This window comes from Etheostoma cragini, chromosome 20 (genome assembly GCF_013103735.1).
Source record: "Etheostoma cragini isolate CJK2018 chromosome 20, CSU_Ecrag_1.0, whole genome shotgun sequence".
In the NCBI taxonomy this organism is placed as follows: domain Eukaryota; kingdom Metazoa; phylum Chordata; class Actinopteri; order Perciformes; family Percidae; genus Etheostoma; species Etheostoma cragini.
The window spans coordinates 6,307,102-6,326,794 of NC_048426.1; the positions used below are offsets into that span (position 1 = coordinate 6,307,102).

The 19,693-nt window shown below is 39.3% G+C and overlaps 2 protein-coding genes across 6 annotated transcripts; both read left to right on the plus strand.

The window, feature by feature from the left end:
* The first annotated feature begins 439 nt into the window (after positions 1 to 439).
* Positions 440 to 3,565, plus strand: LOC117935751 (putative deoxyribonuclease TATDN3). 3 transcript variants are annotated; one of them, XM_034858185.1, is made up of 10 exons: positions 440 to 653; positions 746 to 757; positions 853 to 926; positions 1,008 to 1,092; positions 1,932 to 1,994; positions 2,099 to 2,208; positions 2,504 to 2,559; positions 2,647 to 2,759; positions 3,018 to 3,098; positions 3,295 to 3,565. In XM_034858185.1, the coding sequence occupies exons 1-10, from the start codon at positions 600 to 602 to the stop codon at positions 3,436 to 3,438; spliced, it is 792 nt and encodes a 263-aa protein (XP_034714076.1). In that variant the 5' UTR covers positions 440 to 599; the 3' UTR covers positions 3,439 to 3,565. The 3 variants fall into 3 exon arrangements, with proteins under 3 accessions (XP_034714076.1, XP_034714073.1, XP_034714075.1); XM_034858182.1 differs by having other exon boundaries at positions 445 to 653; positions 746 to 778; XM_034858184.1 differs by having other exon boundaries at positions 452 to 653; positions 746 to 778; positions 3,021 to 3,098.
* A 788-nt stretch (positions 3,566 to 4,353) lies between these two features.
* Positions 4,354 to 19,619, plus strand: coq8ab (coenzyme Q8A, genome duplicate b). 3 transcript variants are annotated; one of them, XM_034858172.1, is made up of 15 exons: positions 4,354 to 4,651; positions 4,890 to 5,067; positions 5,738 to 6,040; positions 6,190 to 6,256; positions 7,463 to 7,534; positions 8,297 to 8,422; positions 10,695 to 10,780; positions 10,864 to 11,004; positions 11,604 to 11,685; positions 11,840 to 11,933; positions 14,832 to 14,973; positions 15,223 to 15,330; positions 15,428 to 15,493; positions 15,932 to 16,018; positions 18,935 to 19,619. In XM_034858172.1, exons 2-15 carry the CDS (start codon positions 4,933 to 4,935, stop codon positions 19,226 to 19,228), a joined length of 1,803 nt encoding a protein of 600 aa, XP_034714063.1. In that variant the 5' UTR covers positions 4,354 to 4,651; positions 4,890 to 4,932; the 3' UTR covers positions 19,229 to 19,619. The 3 variants fall into 3 exon arrangements, with proteins under 3 accessions (XP_034714063.1, XP_034714062.1, XP_034714064.1); XM_034858171.1 differs by having other exon boundaries at positions 4,916 to 5,067; XM_034858173.1 differs by having other exon boundaries at positions 4,354 to 4,642; positions 4,916 to 5,067.
* Positions 19,620 to 19,693: the final 74 nt, after the last annotated feature.

The following is a 19,693-nucleotide window of genomic DNA, read 5'->3' on the forward strand; positions in this document are numbered from 1 at the left end:
AAAGTGTTTTGACATGAATAGGTTAAAAAGGTCAAGCTATATAATATAAAAAATAGCCTACTTATAAAATCATAGGACTTTCTTTTTTTTTAATAAGTTTTGTGCAATGTGTAAGAGAGTTAGCTGAGGGCACCGAAAGTGTTTTGACATGAATAAGTTAAAAGGTCAAGCCGCATGATAGATTTATAGCATTGTTTCACACAAATAAATTATTTAAAAAGCAAAGGATTGTTTTTTTTGAATAAGAATAAGCTTTGTGCAGGGTCTAAGAGAGTTAGCTGATATCGGCAAAAGTGATTTGACATGGATTGGTAAAAATGGCAAGCTGCATAATAGATTTTTCGAACATGTCGAATATCAACGTCCAATATAAAACTAACTTTTCCACGGTCGTAGACCACAGCTTTGGGTTTGGGGTGTTTAATCTGATGACCGTTGGTGCACCGGTGATGTTAAACCAATCAGATTTAATGGAACCCCGCTTCCCCGGACAACCCTGCGTCTTACATTTCGCGCTCCTACGAGTCTACGCATGCGCTGTCCGTATCGCTTTGCGGAAGAAGGTGATGTTTTGATTTGGAACGCTACTCCACATCCACATGCATGGCTACGTTGACTGTCACTGTCATATCTCTGCGGGAGATTTTGACAAGGTATGCTCGCATTTTAAAGCGTACAAGTGCATATTTTATCTCTGAAATAACTAATTAAGAATTCACTTTTTCTCTTTTCTTTGTCGACTCAGGACATAGATGAGGTGATTGAGAATTCTAAAACGGTGAGCCTTGTCCGCTAAGAAGCATTGTCCAGAACACTTATGTGTGTTTTAACTTTTGCTTTATCGTTTCCCAGGCTGGATTGTTAGCAATCTTAGCCGTGGCCGAACATGCTGGGGAATTTGACAAGATTATTGAGTTGTCACAGAGGTAACTATAACTAGTATTAGAGTGACATCATTTGAATTGAAGGTGTTTTCTCTTGGTACTGACATTTATACTTTTCCCTAGGTTTCCAGGTTTTGTTTTTCCCTGTCTTGGAGTCCACCCTGTTCAAGAAGTTTCCCCAGATCAACAGAGGGGGGCTTCTCTCCAGGTAGGAAAACACATTACCTAACTCCCCTGTGGTATCTAGCCAGGCAGGTAGTTTTGGTTTGAGAAAATTCTCTGACGTCCTCCTCCCAGAGTGCTCTCCTCTGATCCATATTCTTCATATAAGTGTGCGCTTTATTAACATAAACATTTAGATTTAGTAATTTAACTATTGTTATTTTGGTCTATGTTTTAGGCTATATATACACACACACATACACATATATATATATATATATATATATATATATATATATATATATATATATATATCTACTACCTATTACATTTTATTTATAAATTATATTGCGGGGCATTTTTTGCCTATTTAATAATGACAAGAGAGCTGATAGGAAATGAGGGGAATAACAGGTGGGGAATGAAACAGGCCCCCAGGCTGAACCAGCTCCTTATATGAATAGAGGGGTGATGTCGAGGTTGGCACGACCAGGGTAATGCAAACAAATAGTTAAAATGCCCTTGAATGCAAATTTATGGTTTTGGACTTTATAAATAAAATTTACTTGAATATAATTGTGTTGTGCTCACAGCTTTAAAATAGAGTAACATCTCTTTAAATAAACAATGTAGTTATTACTCTGGATGATCAAAAGAAGACAATGGCAATACTTTTTGTAGGAACTAAAGTAGCTCCAGTAAAAACTGCTCCAGAGTAACAGGGACATTCATGGTGGAAAGACGTGTTCCTGCTGATTTTTTTTTTTTTTTTTTTTAATGCTATGAGCACCGCAAACAAATGTGGTAATGCGGCAGATGCGTGTCTGCAGTTATCATGAATGCGTAATGCCATGCGAATGAATAAAGAATGTTTTTTTCCTGCAGGATTTAGATGCTGCTCTACCCATAATAGAGAAATACAAAGACCAACTTGTGGCCATTGGGGAGGTAATAATTCAGCATCTCTGAAGTGACTAGTAAATATCAGTTTTCTGTCCTGGCTTTCTTTTGCATTCATGTTAACAGTTAACGTTTCCCATCTGTTATTTTAGGTTGGGTTGGATTTCACACCCAGATATGTCAGCTGTGAGAGTGACAAAGAGAGCCAAAGGCAGGTCCTCATTCGTCAGGCACAGATAGCCAAGGAACTGGATCTCCCTCTGTGAGTTTTACTGTAGTACTGTATATGTACTCAGTAGACCTTTTTCAGGAGCATCTAATCAATGTGCAGGCACCTTTTTCCCTGATAATATTTAAATTTATAAAATTCCCTTACACACACTCCATGACATGTAATACTTATTTATAAACAGGTATTGGTGGCGTTTCCTGAATTTATTGATTTATTTGGCAGTTTTTCAAACTTGAGCTTAGTATGTGTAATCACATTAAAGACACGCTGTCCCTTAACCACCATAATATTTTTATAATATTTTTACGTTTGTTTAATTTTTTAGAAATGTTCATTCACGGTCTGCAGGAAGACCGACCATCCACCTTCTGAAGGAGCAAGGTAAACATTAAACAGCAAAGTTTAGATTCTCTTCTGTTTACCTGAGTATTTTTGATGTAAACTGCAGTCCTTCTGAAACTTCACTAGGTGTCGAAAAAGCCCTGTTTCATGCTTTTGATGGGAAACCGTCTGTTGCCATGGAGGGAGTGAAGGCTGGATATTTCTTTTCTATCCCACCATCCATCATACGCAGTGAACAGGTACAGCACAGCACAGCACCTGATAATGTTACAATGACACTGTATTATAACCCACCCTGTTTAAAATGTTCCCCTTAGTAACACTAACACACTCACCACATATCATCGCATTTGTCATTTACGTGTGTAAATAATTGGAAAAGCCAATTAAACTACTCACACAATCTCTTTAGACAGACTGACATGTTTACTTGGTTGATTTCATCACATTGGGTGTTAATGATTGATTGATGGTTTATATGTGTATTTTCCACCAAGAAGCAGAAACTTGTGAAACAGTTGCCATTAGAGAACATCTGTCTAGAAACTGATTCACCTGCTCTCGGTCCAGAAAAGCAGGTAAAGTATTTATTTATTTTATTAATTTGCATTGCATGCTTTTATATTTTCTAGTAGGATATTGTGAAGTCTCCTTGTTTTTGTTTTTTTACACACTTATTGTGACACATACAACTACAATCTGTTGTTTGTTATGCATTGATCATTAAAATACGATTTATCCACTCATCCTTCTTGTTTTGCGTCCTGATTGCAGGTGAGAAATGAGCCCAAAAACATCTGTATCTCTGCTGAGTACATCAGTAAGATCAAAGGAGTGTCGCTGCAGGAGGTGATAGAGGTGACGACACAGAACGCGCTCCGACTCTTCCCAAAGCTAAAGTCTGCTATCAGACCCTGATGGAGTGTAAATCAGTTTCAGAGCCACAATTTAAAAGCAAAAACACCTATATGTGGACTTGTGTGCCTAAAGCCATTCATTTATCACCATTTATGATTAAATAAAGGAAGATGAGATAACAATTTAACAAATAGTTGGATATTTTTCCTGTGCATGATACTTCTGAAACATCCAACATGTTATGTACAACTTGTCATGCAACAAAAAGAACAGCTGCCATCCATCATGGCCACTCATTTAAACATTTATGTCATTGTAAAGTGTTATCATGATGTGCCAATGTGTTGTTTTTGTATTTCTCATAGATCCAAACAGAGCAGTGATATCATTAAGTTAGAATTTTCACTGGTCACTTGTACTATTCATTTCAATGTTGCTGCACTTAATGAAATGGAGATTTATCATTCACTTAACATCAGCTGCTATATTCAACTGTAATCGCCCGGATCAGTTCACAGACGCATGGGGTATTGCTTCCTTCGTGTGCTCCTCATAAAATCTTACTTTTTAGCACATAGTTTCACCCAACTGTTTAGCACTTTAGATGTTTCACTGCCGCTAACAAACTTTAATTTGTTTTGATGGAAAGGTTAAGGGGCTTTATTCAATCTGATAATAGTTAAATACTATGTAGAAATGCACACTCCTTGTCAATTCCCACTATCAAATACATTGACAAAGCCCCATGTATCTACGACTGGCAACTGTTTCCATCTATCAGCTCTCAAAAAGCACTGAGAAGTAACACAGGACATGTAGGAACAGTAAGTCATGTTTTTTAATATAGTGGCGTACTTAACTATACTAGTGTTTTTTTATACATTTTACAAAACATTTTTTTATCCTTTCTTTTGTTTGTCCGGATTTTTCTGATAGCTCGTGAACGCAGCATGCGTGCATGTCACGTACTGCCCTGAGCGTGAACGTCAGCCGTCACACTCGCTGAGGAGCGACTGACAGTTTGTCCAACCAGTGCGGAGATTTGTTGATACCCGGAGCTAGCAGCTGAACTTTGCCTCATTGGCCCGTGTTAGTTCAACTTCCCCACCCCACCCCGTGGATTTTGCGTGTCCTTCAGCGTGTCGCACGACTTGCTGCCTTGCCTTGAAGTGTTTAGAAGAAATAGTGTCAAACCAACTCGAGGTGGCTCGCTGTGCAGTTCCCAGGCTAATTTCATGTCCATGGAGCTGAGAGGACATCTGTTGTAAAGTTGGTGAGTGGAAGTGAAATGTCCACGTGTCACTTTTAATACATTTTCATTGTGAAAAGGACTTAACTTGTGTATTATGTCGTGTTTGTTTAAAAACGTTCAGTATGCATTTGTTTGTCTTTCTACTCTTCATCACAGTGAACACTTAATTAACACTTAACACAGTTAATAGTGCACTTTTAATCACTATGTAATTAGGAGTCATGCTTTTTGCACATGCATGCAATAAGTTTAAAATAAGACAGACCCTGTTATTCCTGGCTTTAGGTCTGAACATCAACACTATGACGGGTGACATGGTGATCTTGAGGGGTCTGACCTGGATGAAGCAGGCGGCCAGCAAAGCCCCACCAGGCGGCCTGCACTGCACCGGGAACCAGAGGCTGCTAAACTTCCATCACAGCGCTGGATCAGCAAGGGTGAGCAAGTCAGCCGTGATTTGGCCTTAGCAGAGCCAGATAGAGTTTCACAGACATGTAACCCAGATAGTTCCTGTGTCTGTTTCTGCCACTATCACCTCATCAACACCAACAATGGCGAACAGGGTTGTGAAGCAGATAGTGCTTTGTGAAGTCTGATAGGGCTTGTTTTTCGGACATAGACATCTAAAAACAATAACAAGTTTGTAGTGTTTCCAACAGAACTGCTGGGAAGGAAAGCTTTGGAAACCTTTTGATTTGTTTAAATAATTAATACAGGTCCGAAAAGCTAAAACGTTCCCATAATTCATCTTAAAAGCAAGGCAAAGCTAATAGTTAAATATGAAAAGGTATTCAAGTTTGTGTAGCTCAACACTTTTTCTTTTCCCATTAAACATCTTGTGACAATTGATGTTAAATTAAAATGCAACAAATAAAATCACAAAGCTTCATCTTTAGGTGTGTGTGTGTGTGTTTGTGTGTGTGTGTGTGTGTTTTGCCTTGTTTCCAGTGTTTGTGCTAAGCTAACCAGCTGCTTGCTGTAGCTTTATCTTTGAGTGGTATTGATAATCTCAGCAAACTGTCGGCAAGAAAGCCAATAAGCATATTTCCTAAAAGGTTGAAGTATTCCTTTAACACCAGCTCACATGGATCATGTTTTGTCATCTAGGAGACGTTCAACAGACAGCAAGAGTTCTGTGTCCGCAGAGCCACGGCAGCACAGCTCCACAGATATTCCACCATGGGAGCTTGTTTCAGTGCCTGTTTCATTGGAAATGTAAACGGCGGACAGACAACCTGCATTGGAAGACCCAGCACGAAAGGTCTGAAGTACCACAGGGACTGGTCACAACAACTGTTCTCTGGACATACAAGGTTATTTAACCAGGACAACTCCACTGTGGGGCATCTGACATCAGAGGACGTTGATAAAACCCCCAAGAAAACCAACATCAAGCAACATAAACAAGTGGTATCCACTCTTAGCACTTTTCATTTACCAGTGTTTGAATAATATGGATCAATACGCCTCATTTCAACGTTGGTTTTAGTTTCAACAAAGAAGAGGATCGTTTTATTTGTCTTTTGCTCTTCAAGTTTAGCTCTCTTCTTGTATTTCAGCTCAGTGAGAAAGCCAGAGAGAGGAAGGTGCCCGTCACACGGATAGGAAGGCTGGTCAATTTTGGAGGTAGGTGTGTTTACTGGTATACCGGTTCATGTTACACCTACCAGAAACGGTATGAAATGTAAACCTTTCTAACTTCTGCCAACGCACTGTATGTACCCTTCAGCAAGGCGTTTGACCCTCAGTTTCTCCAGCGGCGTGGCTCTGCTGCCAGTGGTAACATACTGGGTGGCTGCCAGGTGCTGTAAAGGTGTAATCTCGGCTCAAAATGTAAATACAACAGCCGAAACGTTGCTTTACAGGCCGGGGTATCGAAGTGTAGAACTGGTTACAGTTTTTTACCGTTTTTAAGGTGCCCTGAGGAGTTTTAGTCAACAAACTAATGTTTTGTTGACATTCAGTGCTTTTCACCAGAAACGCATTGTGTGTATCCTTGAGGTTTCAAAAATGTGTTGAAATGATTTCCTTCCTCATTAAAACATTTGCAAAGGAGATATCTGTGGAACGCTTTCAAACCAGCATTATTCATGTCCATGTGCACTTCTTCTTCTTCTCTGTCTTTGCTGGTGCATTGCTGCATGTTTTTATGGTGCGTTAAATATTCAATTAGTTGATTGATTGAAAATGAGTTCTGGCGCGGTCTCAGCTGACCAGTTAGCGCTGTTAAGCAAAAAAAGGCCAAAGATGAAGGATTTTTTTTTTTTCTATAACGGTTTAAATGAGGAACTAGGCAGCAGATCAATTGATATTAAAAATCATTAGTAGTTTTCCGAACTAACTTAATGTCGCGCTCACTTTCTGTTTTTAGAACTCAACAAATGAAATGACTCGGGATTCAATGTTTTTGTATATATTGACTAAGTATAATTTCAGTAATCATAAATTGTCTCTGGTATTATTCTTAGCTAACTTCCAACTATTTTTGACACGAGTTGTGCAAACAAGTTGTGCAAATGACATTGGCAGCGCTGGCACTTCCTCCAGAGCTTTGCACACTTGGTAGTAGTAGGATCAGTTGTTTTTTCGGCTTCTTTTTTTTGCCCTAAATGGTGCCTCAAAACTCTCAAAGACTCTGAGTGTTGCCCTGAGGAGTCAGACTGGTCTCTGGTAACTGTTGTCACGTCCTTTTTGTTGCTGCTGTTGTCAGATGTGGAGTTGGGCATTGGTAAAAAAATTCCTGATTGATAATGCAAACTTAATTTTTCTAACCGTTACTATCGATTTTAAAGAAAGTTAGTGAATCATGTTTTATTCATTTCTTGTCTGCAGGCTTGGCGGTTGGACTCGGCATTGGGGCTATCGCTGAAGTGGCCAAGAAGACTTTAAAACCCCAACAGCAAGGTGACGAGAGAGTTTTTTGGTTTTAATGATCATATCCTCATTATAAAGGTGAGCATTGGGAAAGTTTATGTAAAGGCTGTGGTTGCTACTCTAAAGTTACCCGCTAAACATTTTATTAAATGTAAAGAATATTTCTCCATTTGTTTGTTTACTGTGAAGTTATGATATAGAAATCAGTTAATCAAACACATTATCCTCAATATATGAACACTAATATTAAAATGGTTAATTTAAGAAAAAAAAAAGTAAGAAAAGTTTGTTCCTCCAACAGTATGATCACCACTGAGGTGGTGATATGATATAACTTTTGAATTTAATCTGTTTTTAGACTAAATCTGTTAATTAAATAGAAAGGTTTCTCATGTAAAAATCCAATATTGCCATGGAGAAGCTCATTGATTGACATTGTCCACAATGGGCTTAATCCACCCACAGATATTAAAGGTATAGATAGCATGGGGTAAGTGGTATGACATATTTATGTTGTCTTAGGTTATATATCGTTTTACCACTCAACCCTACCAACAACCTGCATATCCAATGTAATAAATGTAAAAGGTGATGCCTTCTAATTTCCTATAATTCACATACAGTAACAGATTGTATTTCAGCATTTTTCAGTAAAAAACGAAAGGGTACTTGGTAAAATAATTGATAAAGTTAAAAGATAAATAAAGAAAAATGTTATAGAAGTACTGTGTTAGAAGAATATAAGAATAAAATATAACTGTTAACAATCTTATTCTTAATGTGTTTTTTCAGGGGATAAAAAATCCATTCTGGACTCGAGTGCCTTCCTCACCGAAGCCAACGCTCAAAGAATCGTCCGGACACTTTGTAAAGTCCGAGGTGCTGCTCTAAAAATTGGACAGATGCTCAGTATTCAAGGTAAGTGTCATCAAAAATGTCACACGTGTACATAAATTAATCTTCAGCGACTAACAAACTTATATTACACACACACACACACACACACACACACACGGCTAAGTCATGTTCAAACATAAAGGTTCAGCTTTCACCAGAGACCCGACAAACTGGGGCTCCAGCTTCCCAACAAGACTTGATCATGTTTCATATTCAGACTTGCCGGCTGACAAACTAGATCAAAGAGGGAAATGTCATCACCTAAAATAAACCTTGGGCCAGCCTAGCACAATAAGTGCCATTCTATTCTAGCTATTGTCGGCAGCCGAGGCTCAACTGACACTGGAAACAGCGCGCTTATACTACAGTGTTGTTATGCTCCTAGATGTCCACAGCTCCCCCTCTCATGCATTATCATTAAAGCTGAGTCACAGAGGTAAGTATTTATTTTTATGAAAGATAAATCTGGCAATGTTTCAAAAACACAAGGCTGTTCAGCAAAACGTGAACGTGGATTTTAAACCCATTTTTTAATTTGCCTCTTAATTGAAACCCAGATGGCAGCTGGATGTGACTTGCTTCATATCCATATCGCTTAGTTTGTACGATTCATCGACAAAAGGACAACGTTTTATATGTTCAGGTATCTTTGTGTATGTAAATAGAGGCAGTGGGGGGCCCAGTCTTGTTGGCAGAACTGTCTCACTTCGGTCTTCATTTACATAGCTGTTAGGTTCTGGATCATATAATCTTCATCAGCAATCATCATGGTTTACAACTAAAACATACAGTCAATTAATGAATTAGCCTCTTTTTATCTGCAACAGTTATTGTTCAGGCAAAAAACCCAAACATGTACTAATTTGGTCTTATTAATTGTGGTTGGTGGTGGTGGTGGCACAGTGGATATAACACATGCCTTTGGTGTGGGAGATCTGGGTTTGATTCCTACTGCAACACATCAATTAATGTGTCCCTGAGCAAGACACTTGCCATTTGGGCTGTAAAATGTCCCAATTTCCTAAAGCTCGAGGTGACATATTAATTAATAATTAATAAATCCATCAACGAATCAATCAAACTTTATTTAAAAAGCACATTTTGAATAAAAAACAAACAAACATGTAGACGAAAGTGCTGGACATTTACAAGAAACAATAAATAGACAGAATCCAACACCAGACAAATACATCATACAGTTCTCATGCTGGATTAAAAGCCAGGGAATAAAAATTAGTTTTTAGTCGCGATTTTAAAACCGGGGCCAGTCTGACATGAAGAGGCAACTCCTTCCACAGTCTCGGGGCTGAAACTGAGAAAGCCCGATCCCCTCTGTTCTTGAGCCGTGTTTTAGGGACAACAAGAAGAGACTGGTTTGCAGACCTTAAAGACATTCAAGGAGTATGTGGCTTCAACAGATCAGTGATGTAGACTGGAGCTAGTCCATGAAGGGCTTTAAAAACAAACAATAAAATCTTAAAATCAATCCTAAAATGAACTGGGAGCCAGTGAAGATAGACAAGAACAGGGGTGGTGTGATCTCGCTTACGAGTCCCAGTAAGAGTAACAAGACTAGCGGCAGCATTTTGAACCAGTTGTAGTCAAGAGAGGGAAGCGTGGCTAACACCTACATAGAGAGCATTAGAGTAGTCAAGGCGTGTTGTAATAAAAGCATGTATAACCCTCTCAAAGTCTGTGAGGGACAAAAAGGCCTTAAGCTTAGGAAGAAGCCTACGTTGAAAGAAACTTGCTTTCACAACAGAATTGATCTGCTTCTCCATTTTAAAATCACAGTCCATTTTTACACCCAGGTTTGTTACAACAGTCTTAACATAAGGTTGAAAAATGCCCAGGTCTCTTTGTGAGACATCAGAGGTGCCACTGGGTCTAAAAACTTAATTAATTAATTAATTACTACACAACAGAATTGTTGGATAAAATGTTACTTGTTACTGAAAAGGCTTCAGCTCCAGATAATCAAAATCCAAAATGTTATGAGCATGTTAATATTGTCCATGGTCAAGAAAGAAACTTAAGCTGACATGGACAAGAAGTCGTTTAAAAACTCTGCTGATGTGATGCAACATTAACTAAATGGACCTGAGGTGTGATTGTTTTCATTCGACAAACTAATGCTTTTATATTTTAACTTCCACTGTACAAAAGCTTCGTTACTTGCACTGTAAAAACAGATGCTCTGTTGAATGTAATAATAACACACGTTTTTATACAATGCATGCAGTTAGTCAGTTAGTTTTCACTCTGTTTGTCTATTATTTTTCCCTCCTTTCAGATGACGCCTTTATTAACCCCCAGTTGGCCAAAATCTTTGAGCGTGTTCGACAGAGTGCCGACTTCATGCCCCCTAAACAGATGATGGTACGGTATGGAGAGCCCTACTAAACAAAGCAAACTCCTTCAACTTAAGTTCATAGAAGAGACTGTTTCTGTTCTCTCTGCAGAAAGCTATCACCAGTGACCTGGGCCCAAATTGGAGAGACCAGCTGGAGTACTTTGAGGAGAAGCCGTTTGCAGCGGCGTCGATCGGTCAGGTGCATTTAGCCCGACTGAGGACCGGCAGAGAACTCGCCATGAAAATTCAGGTCTGAGGAGCGTTTTCACAGAGATAAAACTAGAGCTGCACGATTTATTTAATCGCAATTGCAACATACATACTCTCTACATACATATACACACACTCTAACGGCAAAAATTGCCCGATTTAAGTAAACAAAAAGGTGTGCTGAGTGAGTGACCTCTGTGTGGACTGCAGTGTCCTCGTTGTAACACCCTTAACTTTAGCGACAGAATTAACAACAGATAATGCCTCTGTGTCTTAAGAAGCTTGGTGTTAACTCTTAACTCAACTTAGATTGTCTTTGCTATCTCGTTTCCTCTCTTTTTCTCTTACACACCGCTCAAACAAGATGTATTCATTTAAGTTGTTTTTTTTGTTATTTAATTTTGTAAAATATCATATTTCTTCTTATGCTCATTTAACTTTGTATTTTCAAGTTGAAAAATACACATTTCAAAATTGTGGCCTATTTTCTGCATTTCCCTAGATTGTCACGTAAACTCACGATAGCATCATATCACAATTGCGACTTTTTCCAAGTCGTGCAGCCCTAGATAAAACACAGAAGCCAAACAATTACAAAATACACCAAAAAAAATGACTCAATCAAATGTGTTCTTTCAGTACCCTGGAGTTGCCAAGAGTATCGACAGTGACGTGAATAATATCATGACCGCGCTGAGTTTAAGCAAAGCTCTGCCTGAAGGTAACAATGTTGAAAAGCTTTTTATCATTTGTACGATAACAGCTGCTATTGTCTTATGTTAGTAACCGCCACTATTGTCATTATACTTTCCCACACAAGCAGCTTGAATTGTCCTTAATTTCAGCTTTTTAACATTTGCTCTCCCTTTTAACAGGTCTATTTCCTGAGCACCTTATTGAGGTCACAAGCCGTGAGCTGGCGCTGGAGTGTGATTACATAAGAGAGGCCAAGTGTGCCAAAAGGTTCCAGTAAGTTGTTCACACTTGTTTTCATGACATAGGCTGACTTTGGGACTCATTTCCCAGTGTATTTGTTAGACCTGTAGAGCCTTTAATTGCTTGTTACCCTTTAAATATAAAAGCAATACTTTCCCAAGACCACTTATTTGCTCTCTTGTGGAAAATTAAATTAGAAGATTGACACCACTTTCTTGTCTGTGTGTAAAATATGAAACTACAGCCAGTGGCCAGTTAGCTTAGCATAAACACGGGAAACGGCTACCCTTGCGCCGTTAGTGTAAAAATAAAATAGTCCCCCGCCTCTAAAACTCACTAGTTAACACGTTATATCTGGTTTGTTTGAGTTGAACAAGCATATTCCCCAAAGTTTATACTTTAGCCGCCAAGTTGGTAAGGGCTACGTTTTCTTTTGCACAGGTTGGTCATTTTGCTGTGGATTTTTTGTCACAGTTTTGTGGGGTCGGGGTAATTTTTTTCAGACACAGGGCCCTATCTTGCACCTGTTGCAGCACAAAGCCCGATGCAAGTATCTTGGCTATTTTAAGACGAACGCAGTTGTCAATTTCCTGTCCAGAGCCCACGTCGTTTAAACAGCAAATGCAAGTGCGCCCAGGGGCGTGCTGGTCTTACAAGGAGATGTGTTTAGGTGAATTCTTGGTGTGTTGCTATCCTGAGGCATCAGAAAGTGATCACGCCATTGACCAACAAAAGCCTGGTTTAAAGTCAATAGAGCAGCATTTCATTGTTACTTTAACAGCGCATTAGTAAAATGCCCCTAGGCGCGTGCACACTATGCTAGTTACACACACAGGGAAGCGCGCACACACGTAAAAGATTACAAAAATATATATAACGGTGCAAATCCGCCATCAAAATAGCAAAGAGCCAAAGTACAAACGCACTTGGCTTTTAAAGGGAATGGGAGATGACAATCTGGTTTATTGCATGTTACGCCCAAAGCAAACCTAACAAAAGTGGTTTTGGACACGCCCTAAACTCTCGCCAAAATGCAACCTAGGGTTTTTTGTGAATGTACCCCGGTCAAACTTTCTTTTAAGAGCATAATTAGGACTGAAGCGCCACTTTTAAGATTGACTGTTTTTGGTCAAAAAGCCATTTGAATGGGAGTGCTAGGTGCACTACTATGGTAACATTAAAATCACTTTATTTAAAACACTAAAAAGGCTCGACACAACAACATGAGACTTGACTAGAAGTATGACCAGGGGCTCATGAACTCCGTGAACTCCATGACTCCATGAACTTCGAATTGAGAGTATTGTTTGCGTACACAGAGACTTTTTGACTGGGAAGATAGCGGAGAACAGAAAAACCAACTGTTAAAATGAGTTGTACACAAACACTGAGTTCATGTGTAGAGCCCCTGGTGATACTCAGAGCAAAGTGTCATGTGTTGAGCCTTCTTAGTGTTTTAAAAATAATCATTTTGATGCTATCATAGTAGTGCCTTTAGCTCTCTCATCCAAAAGGCCATTTGACCAAAAACTTAAATATGGTCAATCTTAAAAGTGGCACTTCCATCCTAATTATGTTTTTAAACAAAAGTTTGACTTGGGTACATCCATAAAAAGACCCTAGGTTGCATTTCGGCGAGAGTTACGCTTTAAAATAGGGCCCTCAGGTTTCCTGGTTAGCTCACCTGGTATAGTCGGCGCCCATATATAGAGGTTTCCAGAATATGAGTCAGACTCAAACACACGGAGCCCTGAAGTAGACCTATGCGTTGCTTAGTTTCTACTCTCGCTATAAAGTAGATATGAGCAGCGGCACAGAACACGGAGCTGCTGCCGCGTGCGTCCCTCCCATGGTTCTGTGCAGCTTCAGGTTCATAATGGACATGCTCTGCTGTTGGCATGCTGTAACAGATGTGTCCCTATTTCTGCCATAGTTTTGGGTTTCCACCTCCGATGTAGAGCAGCCTACAGCCACTTCCCCAAACTGTCTCATTCAGCGTCTCAAACGGGGCTCTGTCTCTGTCAGGAGGTCTGAGATCAGCTGATCACGTACTGCACAGCAGACAATGGTGCAGGTGGATTATTTTCTGAAATATTGTGACTTTATTCTTCCAATAGCCTATTTTATTATCACTTTATTTTTCTCAAATTATCACGACTTCTCCAAATCTCCAAGAACACAGATGAAATATATTGAATGTGCACAAAACTTGAGAAGAAATCTTGCTCAAACACATCTGAAATCCAGGGCTTTATTCATAAATTAAAATGAATTCATGTATCATTCAGGTGAACAGTTGTCAAATGCACATTTGAGGAGGTTACTCCCCCAACAAAAGACGCAAAAAGAGAGAGGAGTAAATTATGCTGGATTCAGATATAATTAGAAAAGTCAATCTATAGGAGAATAAATTGATGAAAGCAATACAGAATGGCTGAGAGCCTTACTACAATATATTCCATTATGGATTATTTGGATTGTAATCTATGTTTCCCTTTACATGAAGATATTTCAGGCATAAACTGATTCAGAGAAAGGTGTCAAAAAAGGTTGCATAAAAATTCCCCAGAATGCAGGAAATGCAGTATATAATGCTCAAAATTCTGTCTGCCTAGGGCAACCAAAGGGCTGGAACTGGCCCTGGCTTCGGCTGTGCTTCGCGGTCGCGTATTCCTTCAAAAAAAAAAAGGGCCCTCCGAATTTTAGTTATTGTCTGAATGACAGAAAATTGTCATAGACATGGCCTCAACATATAGTGCAAAACAAACTCAGAGTAAACAAACAAACAAAATTACAAATGTATGTGTGTACAATCAGAGTGTTATGGCAGTGGGTCATTGCTTTTAATTTAAGATGCGTATGGCAGTGGGTATGAAGGAGTGTTTGGACATGTTTTTCTAACTTTGTTTTTGCTGTGTGTGTGTGTGACAGAGAGCTGCTGAAGGATCACCCGTTCTTCTATGTGCCTGATGTGATTGAGGAGCTGAGCGGCCCTCATGTCCTCACCACAGCGCTGGTACCCGGGTTCCCTCTGGACCAAGCCACAGACCTCTCCCAGGAGCTTAGGAATGAGGTAAGAGCTCTGACACAGGGACTCTGCACTGCTCACAGTACATATTCACACCTGTGCACTGCCAAGACGTCGATGGCTTTGGAAGATGTTCTACGTCATGTGGGGAATGTAGAGACAGGCCACCTTTTAACACCCTGGAGGCATGTCTACACCAATTTATTATCATGTCTGAACACATAATTCATCAGTTCATAATACAGTATTATAAACACGGAGCACTGTTTTCTTTCTCCCCTTTGCGTCTGCTAGATCTGTGAGCAAATCTTGCGGTTGTGCTTGAGAGAGCTTTTTGAGTTCAGATACATGCAGACTGATCCAAACTGGTCCAACTTCTTCTTTGATCCACAAGCTCATAAGGTCAGTTTGTCTCGATCACTTCGTTTATTATGCTGATAGTACATTTGATATTTCCCCTTTCTTCACTGAACTCTGTTTTACTGTTTCATGTCTTCAGGTTGCTCTGTTGGACTTTGGAGCTACGAGGGGATTTGATAAGAGTTTCACTGACGCCTACATTGAGGTGAGAGAATGTAAAAATGTATTTGTACATTTTCACTGTATTTCTACATACCATATTATTGTTTATAGTGTTATAAGATAAAGCATTGTAGTGTACATTAGGTAAAAAAAATGACAATGACCGGTTAATAATTTTTTCATGTTTGCAATAAGATACATCCAACTCTTATTATTACAAGAGAAGTTTCTTTTAAAAACACAATCATTGTAGTAATGACAGGAAAATCTGGCATAATAATGTGAAAAATATTTTAAAAAATCATGTTACTGCATGGCAAGGAACTTAAAACGTGTATATCTCTGTCATGGTGGCCGCATAAGTAAGTAAAAATTACACACTCAAATGTTTAATTGAAAGCCCATAACATGCTTAATTTTTACGCAGGCAAACATTTTTTTAGATGATTGATTGATTGATTTCTTTCATTTCCTTAATCAGATTATTAATGCGGCTGCAAACAAGAACAGAGAAGGTGTCCTGCAGAGATCCAGAGACATGAAGTTCCTCACAGGATACGAGTCAAAGGTACAAAACACAAACCGTGTGTAATGACAGCGACGATTGGTGAAAGAACAACTGTTAGGAGGCAGTTTACTCCTGAGAATTTCTGTTAAAAAAGTTTCAGCTGAAACTGGACCTCTCTCAGCGGTAGATTCAGATACTACAATCATTCATTTAGATAAAAGTAGCTACTACAGTGTAAAAATACTGTTCAGTTAAATTCCTACATTTATAATTTTACTTAAGTAAATGTCAATACATATTGACATCAAAGTTAAATTTAAAAAGTAACCATTATGCAATATGGCCACTTCAGAGTGCTAGATTGTGGAGCCTTCAAGGTCCCCAAAGATGCTAGTTTTCATTTATTTTTTAATCTCATGCACACAAGATAATACTTTTAACACACAGGCTTTTATTGTGTGCAACGAGATTCCAAATACAAATCAGAGACTCTTTTGTTAGTTTTGTTGCAGGGTGAATTTTCAACTTTATCATTCTTATAAGTACATGATGACCTCACGTTGACTTAGCGACATGACTGAAAACATCTGTGAGGCCTTTAAACTATAACAGCGCGTCATATTTACTGAGTTGATGGTGTGTTTAGATCGTGAAATCCAGAGACTTCAGGGACTCCTGCTATTAAAAAAAAGTGCAAGTTCTCCCACTTAGAAATCATGGAGGGGTCTGAAATTGTCATCGTAGGTGCGTGTCCACTGTGAGAGACATAATCTAAAAAGAAAAATCCAGAAATCACAATGTATGATTTTTTAAACTATTTATTTATATGATACAGCTGCAAATACGTATTTGAACACCTGAGAAAATCAATGTTAAAATTTGGTACAGTAGCGTTTGTTTGCAATTCCAGAGGTCAAACGTTTCCTGTAGTTTTTGATCAGGTTTGCACACACTGCAGAAGGGATTTTGGCCCACTCCTCCACACAGATCTTCTCTAGATCAGTCAGGTTTCTGGGCTGTCGCTGAGAAACACGGAGTTTGAGCTCCCTCCAGAGATTCTCTGTTGGGTTTAGGTCTGGGGACTGGCTAGGCCACGCCAGAACCTTGATCTGCTTCTTCTAGAGCCACTCCTTGGTTCTCCTGGCTGTGTGCTTCTGGTCATTGTCATGTTGGAAGACCCAGCCTCGACCCATCTTCAATGCTCTAACTGAGGAAAGGAGGTTGTTCTCCAAAATCTCGTAAGACATGGCCCCGGTCATCCTCTCCTTAATACAGTGCAGTCACCCTGTCCCATGTGCAGAAAAACACCCCCAAAGCATGATGGTACCACCCCCATGCTTCACAGTAGGGATAGTGTTCTTGGGATGGTAAGTGGGAGAACTTGCAAAATAGCAGGGTGTTCAAATACTTATTTTCCTCACTGTACTTAAAGTAGTGCTGTAATCTGTTTGAATGAAAAACTTGCAGTTACCACTCCCACCAAAAATGAAATAACATTTATCTGGAAATGTATTTCATTTACAGACTTTTAAATCAAAGATCAACCAAGAATGTGTTCAATTATTTTGAAACATGAATCAACATTTAGTAACATTTAGTAAGTGGCATTAAGTCTTTCAATTCAATTAAATTTCAATTAAATTTTATTTATAGTATCAATTTATAACAAGAGTTATCTCAAGACACTATACAGATAGACCACACTCCAGAATTTACAAGAACCCAACAGTTCTAGTAGTCTCCTCCAGAGCAAGCAACAGTGCGACAGTGGCAAGGAAAAACTTCCTTTTAGGCAGAAACCTCGGTCAGACCCAGGCTCTCTTTCTTGCCCTTTACTGGTAACCATGACAAACTGCAACCACAGTAAGAGAACCACACCTTAAAGTCCATAAAGAGACAGTAGAAATGTTTAGTGGAGAGGGGAATTTAAGAGTAATCATGCTCAATTATGTTTTGTTGTAGTATGTCACAAAGTCATAGAAGAAGTCATTGTATAGGGTGGTTCCAGTCTTTGTGCTAAGCTAACTGGCTGTCCAAAAAAAGGAAAACGTACTATTTATTTCCCTAAATGTAGAACTTTTACTTTAAAGGACAATTCTGGTCGATTCCAACTCGTAGCTCTGTTGTCTGTAAATGTGGAGTGCTGTCAGTAGCGAGAAAAACCAATCGGTGCTGCCTACACCGTGTTATCCTCCTGCTACAGTTGGCACCCAACAGGCTTGAACAGGGCAAGTTTTAAACGTGTTTCTAGCCTCTTAACATGTTCAAAATGTCATTAAAAGTGCCTACACATGTGCATTGTTTCCTTCGGAGTGAACCTGACTGCTGGAGATGTGACAGATATGCATAAAAGTTGTGCTAATTCAGCTCTGTCTAGTTCCGGTGTTGATATTGCAAAGAATGCTTCGGGACTGTCTACAAACTAAATGCTTATTTTTGAAAAGTGCTGTAGTACAACTAGCAGGAAACAAGTTATAATTGAGATAAGTTTGGAGACACTACCTTATTTAATCATAAATTGATAGCCTTAATATTTTTGTTTTATCCCTTTTTTGTGTTGTAGTTTATAGACGGTCCCTAAGCTCTCTAACTGCCTCTCAACACAGGAACTAAACACAGCTGAATTAGCACAACCTCTATGCATTTCTTTCACATCTACTGTAGTCAGATTGACTGTGTTCACTCAGACGGAATGACTTCACATGGGTAGGCACTTTTAATGACATTTTGAACATGTTTAAAACTTTCCCTGTTTAAGCCTGTTGGGTGCTAACTCTAGCAGGAGGATAACATGGTGTAGGCAGCACCGATTGGTTTTTCTCGCTACTGACAGCACTCAACCAATTAGTTTTACATTTTTCTCTCTACTGACAGCGCTCCACATTTACATACAACAGAGCTACGTGTTGAAATCAACCAGAATTCTCCTTTTAAAGCTTTGAAGCCTGTTGACTAAGAGTTGTGTTCTGTAACAAGGCGATGGAGAAGGCCCATGTGGATGCGGTGATGATCCTCGGGGAGGCCTTCTCCTCCGAGGAGCCCTTTGACTTTGGGAGTCAGAGCACCACCAAGCGCATCCACAGCCTCATCCCCGTGATGCTGAGGGAGCGCCTCACACCGCCTCCCGAGGAGACATACTCCCTCCACCGCAAGATGGGCGGCTCCTTCCTCATCTGCTCCAAACTCAAAGCTAAGATCTCCTGCAGGAACATGTTTCAGGAGGCCTACCACAACTACTGGAAAGACGGACGCCCAGAGTTCACAAACTAGCTGGAGGCTGGCCTGTTTAAAGCAGGACTTTGTAGCATTGTTTGCGGTATGTTGAACAATTTAACTCACACATTCTGAAGATGTTTTTGTGCAACATGGGCCAGATAATGTCCAGATGTAGTTTTGTGTTTTTAGGTAAACTGAGTATATTAAAGAAAACATGAATCATCATAATGTCTGCCTGTTAGGAACAATTTAATGCATGCTTTATATTCCATTGCTCATTTTGACCAGGGCTTCCAGTCAGACAATGTGTGAAGATTATTTGTATGTATTGTTTGGATGAACAACTGTGTGTCTGTATGGTTTGAGAAACTGTAATTCAGTCAGTTGAAATACATACATTCTGATGAAAACCAACCAGTTTCAAAGTTTTGTACATTTCTGAGAATGCAGATTATTATTGGCAAACCAATGAACCTGAACAAACTGAAAGGCTGCTTTTTTGAAATACTAATATGTGTC